The sequence below is a fragment of the Monodelphis domestica genome, chromosome 8 (assembly GCF_027887165.1).
Source record: "Monodelphis domestica isolate mMonDom1 chromosome 8, mMonDom1.pri, whole genome shotgun sequence".
Taxonomy (NCBI): domain Eukaryota; kingdom Metazoa; phylum Chordata; class Mammalia; order Didelphimorphia; family Didelphidae; genus Monodelphis; species Monodelphis domestica.
Window position 1 is genome coordinate 71,021,842 of NC_077234.1, and position 13,436 is coordinate 71,035,277.

The 13,436-nt window shown below is 37.5% G+C and overlaps 1 protein-coding gene across 7 annotated transcripts in view; it reads left to right on the forward strand.

The window, feature by feature from the left end:
* The first annotated feature begins 163 nt into the window (after positions 1–163).
* The window catches only part of USP37 (ubiquitin specific peptidase 37), a 71,841-nt gene continuing 58,568 nt past the window's right edge, over positions 164–13,436 (forward strand). The window contains exons 1-5 of one of the 7 annotated variants that reach the window (XM_007501746.3): positions 164–302; positions 6,781–6,876; positions 8,565–8,668; positions 10,710–10,822; positions 11,299–11,522. In XM_007501746.3, the coding sequence (XP_007501808.1) occupies positions 11,367–11,522 (156 nt within the window). In that variant the 5' untranslated portion in view covers positions 164–302; positions 6,781–6,876; positions 8,565–8,668; positions 10,710–10,822; positions 11,299–11,366. Of the gene's footprint in view, positions 303–6,780; positions 6,927–8,564; positions 8,669–10,709; positions 10,823–11,298; positions 11,523–13,436 lie in introns of all 7 variants that reach the window. The other 6 variants (XM_007501745.3, XM_056807871.1, XM_007501744.3 and 3 more) reach the window with 6 other exon arrangements.

Consider the following 13,436-nt stretch of genomic DNA (forward strand, 5'->3'; position numbering starts at 1 on the left):
CTGGAGAGAGGGGCGGTGGCAGGGGGCGGGGTGAGAAGGGGCGGGGCAGAGAGTAAGGCTGTGCGTACGCACGCACGCGCTGCGTCCGTCCCAGCTCTGCCTGACTCGGCTTTGCGCGCCGAGTGAGGGAGTGCGTGCGTGCGTGCGTGCGTATGCGTGCGGTCCCGGTTCCCGCCATCAGCCGCCGGCCCTGACGGGGGGCAGAGCGCGCCAGCTCCTCTGCACCCGGCGTCCCCTTCCCCCCTCCCCCTCCCGCGTCCCAGCTTGGCTTCTCGGGGGGGCTCCCGGAGCTGCCGCTGCAGGTAAGGAAGACTCGGCCCGGCTGTCCCGGCTTCCCCCAAAGCCTCTCGCTCTCCGCCCCCGGCCCGCCCCCCTCCAGCCGCCCGGTCCCGGACGCCCGAGGCGCTCCGGGCCCCGGCTCCCCGCCCACCCAGGCCCTCGCCCTGGCCGCTCTCCCTCGAGAGATCCTCGAGCCCAGGCTCAGGCCTTCTGCCCAGCCCGGGCGCCTCTGCCGCCCCCTCCCCCGAGGCGGGCGTCGAGCCCTCTCCCCGGATCGCGGGAAAGAAGCGCCTCCCCCACTCCTCATCCGAGGGAGCTCGGCCCTGCCGCGTCCCGCCCCCTTCCGAGCCTCCTCTCCCTCACCGGCACACTTTTCTGGAACCAACTTCAACTCCAAGTCGATCTCGACTCCTGGGAGTCCCGTGTTGTCTTTCTTTCCTCGGTCTCCCCCCACCCCCGCGTCCGTGCCCTGCCCACTCCTCAATATCCACTTCGCCCCTTCCCCAACCCCGCCCCATTCATTCATTCATTCAACCATCCTGCTCTGGGTGCAGATTCAAAGCCATTTGCCTCCCTAGACCTCCCAATTTAGGAAAGAGAGAGGTCAGAAATAGGGCGCAGACCTTTTAGGGGCAACGAAGAGTACTAAAATATTGACTCGTGACGTTCAAAGGGAACTTCTCTACAACCCAGAGTGGAGTTGGCTGTTGTTTCAGTTCAGGGGATGCAAGCACTGTGTATTGTGGCTCAGCCTATCCCTGACACCTGGGTGCTTAGCCAAGCACATGAACCTGGGAAAGGGTCAGAGGTGGCAGTCTCTACCAGGATGGCTTTGTAGTTGCTTCCCTAGTTTCTGGGATTGGAAAATTGCCAGGAGAATGATTCAGTGTAAACGGGCAATCTACTATTTTTGTTTGGTAACTTCATACGGTGACTGACAAGTATAGAAGTGTGAGGAAAAATAGGCCCCTTTGTTGATGTGGGGTAGATTACCTATTTTCTTGACAGCAGGAAATAAAAGCCCCAGGAAGATTCATTGTATACCATATTAAATGGTGGAGATACTGAAACTCTCTTTACTTTGTAACATTTAGTTTGAGGATGTTGCCTGAAAAAACAGGTAATCAGAAGCAGAGTGCTCCTATTTTCTAAAACTTATTTACTCTACGTTTCTGAATCTAAGTTTGTCTTCTGCTCCATGGAGGTTTTTTAGAGTGGATTGTTTTTTTAGGGTTATACGGGTGTATGAAAAGGGAGAGTAAAGTTTACAACTGTTTGTATATTTGAATGTCTTTCGTTTTTGGTAATAAGTTGTTTTAGTTTTATAGAAATAAATTCCAAAAATTACATAAATCTTCAATTCTTTGTAGAGAGAAAAAGAAAAAAAACTACTTTACTCTTAAGAGGTTAGAGTAGAATTACCACAGGTCATACAGCCCAGAATTCTGTTTTGACCTTGGCACTATATCTTTGAAAAGACAAGATAGATGTGAACACATCTATTAATGAGGCTTTTATTAAGCACCAGGGTGTAAAAGGCATTCTGAGATACAAAGACAAAAATTAAATAGTGCCTTTCTTCAAGAGGTTTATAGTCTAGTCTGTGTAAATACATATACATATACATATGTATGCGCAAAATAAATACGAGATAATTTGGATAAGGAAGGTAAGCAGTATAGGAAATGGCATTTTAGCTTTGTAAGGATTCTAAGAAACTTCAAAAAACATTGTTTGGCTATTTTTCTTGGTTTTTAATTTTTATGGTTATTCTTTTTTTGGGATTGTACGTGCTTGCTCTCCTGGGATAACATTTATGTACTCTGAGCTACTTGCTTCTATTAACTCAGGAAAAACTTTATAGATGATTCTGACTCCCTACTTCCTCTAGGCCTGCCCACTTCTGTTGGTAATGCAGTTTTACATACCTGGGCTGACTCTGCTTGTGGGGGAAATAGTAACCTGCCTCTGAGGCAAGAGTAGGTGTTAGGGTTGAAGGGATACTGAAGAGAATCTGATTAGCAAGAGCTGCTTTTCTTAGGAACAAATACTGATTTTTTTTTCCTCCCTGTTTCAGTGGACTTCAAGCAGTAGAGATCATATGATTATTCACACTGAACAATATTCTAACTACAATTGAATTTTTTATACATACTGTTCACAAGTAATTTGTTGTATAATAGCAAATATTTTTTTCTTCTTCATAGCAGCCCAAGTGGCTGTGGAAGATAAGGAGCAAAGAAGTTTCTACTTTTAGATCCCAGAGCTGTCATTTAACCCACTCTTTCCTATGGGATTTCTTACTATACTTGGGAAAACTATAATATTGTATAAGTAAAAGGTACTATTTATTAGAGGTGGAAGGCACCTAAGAGGTGATTTGCCTAGTTTGTATCTCTTTTTCCTTTCCTTCTCCATTCATGCCTCAGTTTTCCTCATAATTTTTTTTTTCAGCTCACAGCTGAACTCACAGGTATAGCACTGGATTGGGAGTCAGACTGAAGTTCAAATCAGCCTTAGGTGCTTAACTAGTGGTCCAGACCCTGAGCAAGTCACTTAATCTTTATTTTCTTCAGTTTCCTCATCTGTAAATTGGAGACACCTTGTGAAAATCAAATAAGATAATATTTGTAAAGTGCCTGGCATGTACTACTGATGTATAAATGCATATTGCCCCCCCCCCTTCTCCCCTACCTGCCTAGCAGAATTGTGAAAAAAAGCAATTTGCAAAACTTTTAAGTGCTATGTAAATATGAATTATTTTTCTTATCCATTCCCTTCAGCACAAGGAATGAAAAACTTGGGAAAGATCATATTTACTTTGTGCTAAACACTTTGCAAATGTTACTTTGTCCTCACAACAACCCTCTAAGATAGGTGCTATTTTTTATTCTCATTTTACATTTGAGGAAACTGAGGCAAACCAGGTAAGTGTCTTGTCTGGGGTCACATAACTAGTGTCTAAGGCTGGATTTGAACTCTGGTCTTCCTGACTCCAGCCCTGGCAGTTGAACTATTTTGCTACCATCCACATTGCTGCCTCTGGTCCAGAGAGAAAGTTTCTTTTACCAATTCAGGCTGATGCCTTCTCTGCCACTTCTGTTGTTTTAGTTGTTTAGAGCACTGACAGTTTGTTACTTTCCCAAGGTCACCTGCTGGTCTGTATCATAGGAACTTATGTGATTATTTGTGTATTTGTTCAGGAGAACAGGGTAATATAATGGGAAGAACATCAAACTTAAAGTTAGGAGGCCCACATTCAGGCTATGGCTCCACACTTATTTGTGACTATGGACAAATTCTTTGAGCCTTCATTTTCAACATCTGTAAGTCAAGGCTAATAACGATTTGAACTACCTGCTTCTCAGGGTTGTTGAGGAGAAAGAACTTTGTAAAGCTTCATAGTGCTAGTTCATGAACGGCAGCTGCTATTGCTGTCCTCTTGAATTTTTTTGTTTTTGTTTTTCTAGGGAGCCAGTCTTGAATCCAGGAAGGCTTGGTTTCAAAGTTCTGTATCTGAAACATACTGTGGTGTGACCGTGGGCAAGTTACTTGACCTCTTGGTTTACTAGACCAAAGATGTCAAACACTGCAACACTCTTGAGTGTGGCCAGAACTAGATTAGAACATAATAGAAAATTATTTAGTGAAATAAATAAAAATACAATAAAACAGTTAATACTACATTTTAAAACTTAAGTATGTGGCTCACAGGGATCCTTATATACAGTTTAGTGACCTTCTTTTCTATTTGAGTTTGACACTATTGTTCTAGAAAGCTATGTAAGATTTAAGTTGTAGATAAGGCACTGACCTGCACTGGTAGAAGTTGTTTCATTCACATTTTGTTTTCTTGCAAAAATAGACATCGCTTTAATTATAATTTTTTAAAAATTTAAATAGAAACCAATGCCTTACCCCTGGGAACAAAAAAGGGCAAATAACTATGGGCCCCAGGCCCTCAATCCCTAAAGGGCACTTTTGGTCCAGGCCTTCCAAGCTTCTAATGATTCTGGCATTTCATTCTCCCCCAAACCCTGGACTGGTTAAGAATATGGGGCTGATAACCCATTCTCTGACACACAGGTCAGAGTACTTTTTAAAGACCTATAGTTATACTAAACTAAAGAATCACAGTACTAGGGACAGCTAAGGTAGCTCATGGGGTAGGTAGTGTGCCAGGCCTAGAGGCAGGAGGACCTGAGTTCGAATGTGACCTCAGGTATTTCCTAGCTAGTTGTGTGACCATGGGCAAGTCATTTAGTCCCAGTTGCCTAGTTCTTGCTGCTCTTCTGTCTTAAAATTAATACTAAGACAGAAGATAAAAGTTTTAAAAAGTCATAAGTTCCTACCCCTTTCTTAGGGGATGGTTTTCTTTTTCTTTTTCTGTTTAATTAATTAATTTAGACTATTTTTCCATAGTTACATGATTCATGTTCTTTCCCTCCCCTCCTCCCACCCCCCTCCCATAGCCAACTCACAATTCCACTGGGTTTTATGTGTGTCATTGATTAAGACCTGTTTCCATATTATTGATAATTGCACTGGGTGATCATCTAGAGTCTACATCCCCAATCATATCCCCATCAACCCATGCAAACAAGAAGTTGTTTTTCTTCTGTGTTTCTGCTCCTACAGTTCTTTCTCTGAATGTGGATAATGTTCTTAATTATAAGTCCCTCAACATTGTCCTGGATCATTGCATTGCTGCTAGTAGAGAAGTCCATTATATTTGATTGTGCCTTTGTGTATAAGGTTCTCCTGGTTCTGCTCCTTTCACTCTGCATCAATTCCTGGAGGTCTTTCCAGTTCACATGGAATTCATTATTCCTTTGGGCACAATAGTATGTCACCAACAAATACCACAATTTGTTCAGCCGTTCCCCAATTGAAGGGCAGCCCCTCATTTTCCAATTTTTTGCCACCACAGAGAGTATGACTATGAATATTTTTGTACAGTCTTTTCCCCTATTATCTCTTTGGGGTGTAAGCCCAGCACTGGTATGGCTGGATCGTTTTAAGGCAGTCTTTTAAGGCCCTTTTTTAGGCATAGTTCCAAATTGCCTTCAATGGATCAATTCACAATTCCACCAGCAATGCATTAATGAGGGAATGGTTTTCTTATGAGAAAGGACATTGCTTTTTTGAATGAATGTATTGGACAATAAGCTATGAGACTAGTGAGAATATGTTTGTATTGAGTTAAAAAAAAGTAATCTAAGTTTAGATGCCTTTTTATTTGTAGACATGGGGGTGGAAATAGTTTTATTACTTTTTTCTCCTTTTGCAGACCTGGTATGTGTTCAAATAATGGATAAGAATGTGTGAGTAGGATGGACCTAGATAGGGGGAGGGGGGACTTTGTGTGACAGAGGTGTATGGATTCTACTCTCTGTGAAATGTGAAGTTTTTGAAGACTTTTGAGCAGGAGAGTATATCAGTTTATAAACATTAATTGTCTGCTTTGTGTTTGGCATATGAAGGATGTTCTTTATCATACAAGTATAGATTTTGAGATCATTAGCTCTATCCTTTTTATGTGGGTGAGGAAATTGAAGACAGAAAGGTTAAGCAACTTGCCCAAGGCCACAGATGGCAGAGCCAGAACTTGGCTCTCAGATTTTCGTGCTACATTTCATGGTAGCTTCTGTAGATACTAAACACCATATTCATGGGCCTCTCAAATGATCGTAAAAAATAGGACTTTTTGAAAATTGACATTATGATAGTGTGCAAAATATTTGAAAAGGAGACAAATCTTGTAGGCAAGACAAAATACAAGAGGCAAAGAGACCAATTAATAGGTTTTTGCTGTGAGATTAAAAGTATGAAAAAAGTGACAAATAAGAGGAAGATTTAAAGGGTGTTTCAAAGGAAAATTCAGTTGTGTATAGAAATTGTAGACTACTGACTCAAAAAGGCAATATCATTGGTAAAAGAAGTATAATCAAGAGGAGGATGGAAGACATCAAGTTTGATATGATGTTATAATATCCAACTAAGGTTTTGGTGAGAGTTCAGGGCTGAAAACATAAGTTTGTCAGAGCTTGTAGTTTAGCTATGTTTTGTCAGTTTGTATCAATACAGCATTTAAGTAGTTTTTGGTGGGGGGAAAGGGGAGTTGTTCATGGATTTTTTTTTTTTTAATTTAAAGGCACCATTTTGTAGCAATGTTTTTGAAGACCTCAACAAAGAGGGTAGTCTCTTCACTGCAGTCTTAGTTTCAAAATGTAGCAGGGACAATAAACCCATAGTCTATTATCAAAGTACATCTTGACTTAGCAGAGCCCTGATGTACCTCATTTTGAACAATGTTCCTAAAAATTTCTGCCAATCAATTTTTTGTGAAATCGTATTTAAGAACTATTGGGGGAGGGTGTCATACTACTAAAAACTAAAAAGATAATATTTTGTTATGCCAATGATTAGATTTTTTTTGTTGTTGTTTGAATTCTTGTGTATTGGATTTTCTTAAAGCAAGCACACCTGTATTTTCTTTAGCTGAGTTGATGTCTTCGGGAGGACTGGAATAGCTGCAGAATATGGGTAGTTCCCCAAGAAGAGTTCTTTACCTATGGCACAAGCATCAGAATAAAGGTGAATTGTTATAAAGTAGCTTTCATTAAAAAAATAAAAATCACTGAAATGTAAGTAAAATTTTCATTATTGTGTTTATGTTTGCACATATTTGGAAATTGGCAAAAATTGACTGCATTTTCAGTGCTGTGTTAGAAACTAGCATATTTTGAACTTTATTTAGATTTCCACATGCTATTTTATACAACAGAGGGTCTTCTTCAGAGTGAAATCTGCAGAACCTAAAACATGAACCCTTAAACAAATGTCAGGAACAGGTTTTGCCAACATATTTGACATTATGGAATGTCCAATGTCAAATCACAGTTTTTAAAATGAGTTGAAATTTAGGTCAAAAAGCTCTTTGAACATATGTAAAGGGTAGTTAAGGATACAGAACCTGTGTTTTAATTAGTATATTGAACTCAATGAGAAAGTTCACTATTAGTGCAAGTTAGCACCTTCTCTAACAATTTCTAGTCCTTGTGAATTTAGGAGCCTAACTGATAGTTTTTTTTCCTTCTCATTTCTTAAAAAAACCCTTCCCTTCTGTCTTAGAATCAACAAGTGTCCATTCCAAGGAAGAAGTTCGGTAAGGGCTGGGTAGGCAATTGGGATTAAGTGACTTGCCCAGGTCACAAAGCTAGGAAGTATTTGAGGCCAAAGTTAAACCTATGACCTCTCATTTCTAAGTCTGACTGAGCTACCTAGCTACCCTTAATGAATAATTTCTAAGATTAATCAGTCAGCAACAGGGTTGGCCATGATAAGAAAATTATACAATCCAAATAAATCTTGTCCCACATTAGGTGTTCCCAGTTCATAGTTATGTGCTGAAAAGAATCACGTCCCAAATGAAGAGAATGAGTATGGATGGGTAAAAATGTGTAATTCCTTTACAGCCCAAATAGGTACTGTCTACAGAGGTGGTCATCTTCATAGGAATATCATTTAATTGCACCTACCATTTTCTTGAACTTCACCTTCTCTTTTTTCCCCTTGAAAGAAGTATTAATCAGTAGAAATAATTTCATCAAGTTAGAAGCAAAATGTTAAAATAACTAGTTTTTAAAAGATGTTAACTGCTAGAACATGAATCCTGTCTTTGCAGCCCAAAGACTGTCATTCAAATACTGCCTCTAGCCTGAATAATTGCACCCCTGAAAAGATCATTTTATTTTTCTGGACCTCAGTTGAAAAGTGAGGGGTTCAGACTGCCACTGCCAACTCCCTGAATCCTGCGTTACTATGTACTGGGGTTGAGGGGGAGGTGCATAAAGAGTCATTGTAGGGCTTCAGAAAGAGTGCAGGAAGTAGAAAGGCACCATTTCCAAAGATTCACCTGTCATTATTCATGTACTTTAGTGAAGTTGGATCCTTACAGCTCTATACTTCAATTAGCAACCTAATTTTTAAAATGTGATTCCCTCTGTTGAAAAGGTTCTATCGTGTACTGATGTCACTTTGGTACCTTAGGAAAAACACTGAGGAAATATGGGTTCTTTGTTCTCCTTTTGAATTTAGGAGCCTAAGCCTTTAAAATGCCAAAGGGCAGATATAGGAGAAACATAACAAGTGGTCTAACTTTTAATATTGTGTAGCTATAAATTATGTGGACCATTGTTTTGGGGATGTTTACTAAACCGTCTTTGTTGTAGGAGCTTACCCCATTACTACACAATAAATCTCTTGTGTTCTTCCTGATATAGTCACTTCATAAATGATCTGTGTTCTAGTGAGTTTTCATCAGTAAGGAATGAAGTCAAATCTTTGCTGTGTGGGAAATTTCAGCATGTACCTTGAGAGAGTCCAGGTTTGTACTTTGAAAGATGAGGTATACACAATGTGGTGAATAGTGGGACCTTTTTTATGGAACTTGGTGAATATAACACTGATTTGGTTGTTATGTAATGAGGATTTATCATTTCAGTATGTGCTTTAGCATACTTGGTCAGCATACTAAAGGAAATCAGTTATATGTGAGAGTGATTGGGGGTAAAATGCTTCAAGGACACAGTGAACCAATGTAACAGTGTCAATATTTAGAAAATAACAGTAACAAACATGTTGCTGACATAAAATATGGACAGTTACTAATTTAAGCAAAAATGTCATCTTAACTAAGAAGACAGTAATTGTGATAGCCTCTGGTGTTCTGTGGTAGCTTCTTGTGTTCAGAAAATAACATTGCTACTTAGATTTTATAATACAGAGAAAAGTTATAACTCCATATAATGCTTTTCAACTTCAAGTGGTTTCACCATTGATTTCGTTTTCTTCTCATACTCCTATACAGTAGGTAGGGTAGGGAACAGTGATGCCTCATTTATCTAGTCATTGGAAGGAGGTGTTCTAATAAAAATTCCAGATAACTGAAACGCACTTTTTGAAAACATGTGAACTTAAAGACAGTTTTTCTATAACGTATTACATGCTTCACTGCATGTAGAATATCCACAAAATAATTTAATCTTATCTTGATAACTCTACCATATTAAACTTTCAAGTGAGATATGGAGGACTGTCTGGTCCTAAATGAAATAGCCCTAGACTGCTGTGCATAAAAACAAGAAAATAGTCACTAGCCTGCCATAGACAGTTCTTTTGTTTCTCTTTTATCTGTTGTCAGTTCTAACTTGCTCTTATTGACTACTTTTTTCTTGTCATTGATATTCTAATAACTTAGGTGTTTATAACTTCTTAAGATTTATTCCCTACTGCATGTGCTATCTTATTTTATACACAATGGAATAGGTAGTTCTATCTATTTCATAAAGTAAAAATACATGGGTTTGTTGACAGCTGTTTCCTACAGAGAGGCCTTTTTAACTCATGACTATTCTAGAGTATTGGATCAAACTCAAATAGAAATGGGAGCCACTAACCATACATAAGGATCCCCATGTCCCACAGATTGACTTAATTTTGAAATATAATATTATCTATCTTTTATTATATTTGTTGCATATTTCCCAGTTATAATCTGGTTGTGCTACATGTACTCTGGAGTGTTTTCCCTGCTCTACTTATTGACACCCATTCTCCTAATAAATAGATTGTTGTGGTATTAGCTCCATTTTACAAATTAAAAATTTGAGGAAAAGAAACTTTACTTTGTGGCTTGCTTAAAGGCACAGAACTAACCTGTGGCAGAAGCAGGACTAGCACAGTTTTCCTGAATTACCAGTCCTGTACCTTTTCTTCTATGCTGTGTTTTTACCCAGTATGATTCATTTAAATAAGAAAAAAGATGAACTATTTAATGAAAGTTTACTTGACTAGTTTGGAGGACATTCATCTATTTTTTTGTTTTTGATTGAATTGAAAACTAAAACCATTTTGAAACTAGTACTCTAGAGATTCATGAAAATTAAAAAAACAATCACTCTTGCTTTTTAGATATTTTCTATTTTGATTTCTTGTATTAGCTTAACTGTATTTACTTGTTGGCATTCAGAAAGTTACTTTGAAAAGTTTGCTATATCCCATAATTACAGTAAATAGAAATACATCAATAAGAGCCTGAATATTTGTTAGATTAAAATGTTAAAAGGTATCTCTTTGAATAATAAAATTAAAAATAGATATCTAGAAAATGTACTGCTTTATTAGAAATTTAATCCCCTATTCTTAAACTACTATTACTAGCCAGAATAGGTCAAGTAATTTGTTTTATATGGCTTTAGAAGAGTATAAATACATGGATAAATGTTTTAAAAGTTTGGGGGGGGGCGGGAGGTTGATTGATGGTAATATGTTCATTTCCCCGTATGACATAATTCTAGATGTTAGACTAACTTTATTAGAATTTTTTCTTATTATTCTCCCTATATATATGTTTGCTTATACTGCAGACTATTGGAAGTAATGACACTTGGCGGACATGCATTGTTATTTTGAGAGGAGTTATAAACAACTGAATAGACAAATAATGGAATCAGATTGGTGGAAACACTATTTCTTTTTGGTAGGTGTTTGAAAGTCAAGACCTGTTCCTATTCATACAGAAAAAATGGATTCAGCTCTGTAATGGTCAAAGTAGAGACTGATCCAAATTGTAATAGAATATTATTTTCAGAATGTCATCTGTGTAAGCTTGTTTTTAATTGGCATTTATTCAATAAAAGAATTATGGTATATCCTGGGCAAAATACAGAACTGAACACTTCTTTATTTTAGACTTGCCATTCTAATAAGTGTGCCACCAACACACAGGGTACAGGTGAGTGGCTGTAAGAAGCATCTAGTGAATATGGAGCCAGTTGTTTTTTTACATGGCTGGGCTAATGGTATTTTTAGGGTGATTTTGCATAAATGATGAAATTTATTGTATAGAATGGAAAAATATGTCAACTAAGGTAATACTGACAAATAGATAATCACTCTCTTAACTTTATCCATGGAAAATTATAATTTTTGCTTTGTTTTATTTTCCTTCCTCAGAACCTTTCAGGTGAAGGTGTGATTTACTTTTTAATTTGGGTAGAAGCAATTTATTTTTAAAAAAAAATATGACTCCTTTGAAGATACATGGTCCTATCCGAGTACGGAGCATTCAGACGGGGATTACAAAGTGGAAAGAAGGATCCTTTGAAATTGTGGAAAAGGAAAATAAAGTCAGCCTAGTGGTTCACTATAATGCTGGAGGAATTCCAAGGACATTTCAGGTATTCCCATTTTGGGTTTGGAGTAGATTAATTAGTGCCCTTTAGTGAACAGTAGTTCTATGCCAGAGTTAAGTTTCATATCAACTCCCTTGCTAGATTATTTGTTAATGTTTTTGTTTCCAGTACACTAATCCTTTTGCATAAATTCATTGTAAATTATTCAAGAGCATTGCTTGGTGGCCCCCCCAAAAAAGCAGAGGGTAAGTTTCGTTATTTTGAGGGGAAATAGGGCTTGAAGTTGATATCCAAACTATTTTCTGGATTTTTTCACAATAAGGAAAATATTTTAGCACTTTTTTGTTGTTTTTAAAATGTATGATGGATACCAGAACATTTTAGACTTAGTCTTTTAAAAATTCACAAATTTGATTTTTTATAATTTTGTCGAAGGCTTATAATATTTCACCTATAAAGGTAATCCTTTTTGTCTATTTGTAATTTAAAAAATATATACTTTTAAAAAGTTTTAGGAATTTATCACATGCATGTTTGTAGTTATGTGATATTAGAAGCTTTGTATGAAAGGAGCACTAATCTGGGTAAATTAATTGAGAATCATGTTACATGTAGCATTTTTCATGTGTAAGTTGTTTGATCTCATATACTACTATGTTCCTATTTTGCAGAAGTTTATAGGCCTCATTCCACAAACAAGAGTCTGAATATGATGTTCTGGCTAGAGGGCCAGCCTTGGGGGGTAGGAATAGTAACATAGCTTTATGTTTAAAGGCTCTATGCAAAATTCCTTCGATTGTTTTTAGACAAAGTGCTTATGAATTATGTTATCTTTCTAAATATAACCTGCTTTTGATTAAGGGTACCAAAAGTGCCCTTGAACTCATATAAGTCCTCCAACATAACAATCATAGAGCAATGGATGGTTAAAGGAGTTCATGATGGTAACATAAGGAGAATAGCAGCTGATGTGCTTCTATATACTTCACATTAACCATCTCATAGCAAGACAAACTGAGTATAGACTTGTGCCTGTCCTCTGTGCAGGTTGGCATCGTGTGAGTAGGCTTCATTCTTTGACTTTGGTCCCTAGAAGCTTGACCTTAACTGAGGCTCTTGGATCTGTTTATTTCCCATCTCAGTGAAACATTAGGTCTAGAAGTGACTTGCTAAGAAGTTATTTAGGCTTTTGATAATATTGTTCTGTACGGAAAGGAAGCTCTATTATATACATATGTAGTCTTTTAATAGTATGGTTTCTGACAGAACTAGAATTTTAGTTTTTTGACTTGTGTGCATGCTAAAAGATCTTTCTTAATATTGTTTTCCCTTGAATTTAATTCTCTAATTTAAAGGAGGTGGTAGACTATTCATAAGACTAATGTGTAGACTTTTTAGATACTTTTTTTCTTTTCTGTACCAGACCTATTGTCTTAATACTTCCAATTCTTAATTATTTTTCCAAATCAAATTGCTTTGTATGAAGCAAATATATTATTCCAATTAAGGATATAAGTTCAGACTTGCTCTGACATTCTAAAAAATAATAAAATCTTATGTAAATAAGAGTTTGTTTAATTGATATGTGTGTGTATTTGTGTTTATCTAAACACTGACAAAAAGCCAGTGGAACCACGCTTTTTATTTTTTTAATGAAATTATCTTTTATTTCTCCTGTAATAATCTATGCATAAAGCTATGACACAGAGTAATTATTTTCATATTGCAAACAGAAGGAAATAATAGAATAAACATTTGTGGGCATAAGGTGGGGTATGGTTCAGGCTGGGACATTTGAAGCTATGGAAGAAACTAACTACCCTGTGGAGGTAGCTAAGAGACTTTAAAAATTACTATTCTCTTTTTTTAAGATCATCAAAAAATCAATTTCAGGGCCACAAGGCTTGGTTTTAGTGAGGGAAAAAAATGTGTTTTATATGCTCTGGGAGTCTTAACTGT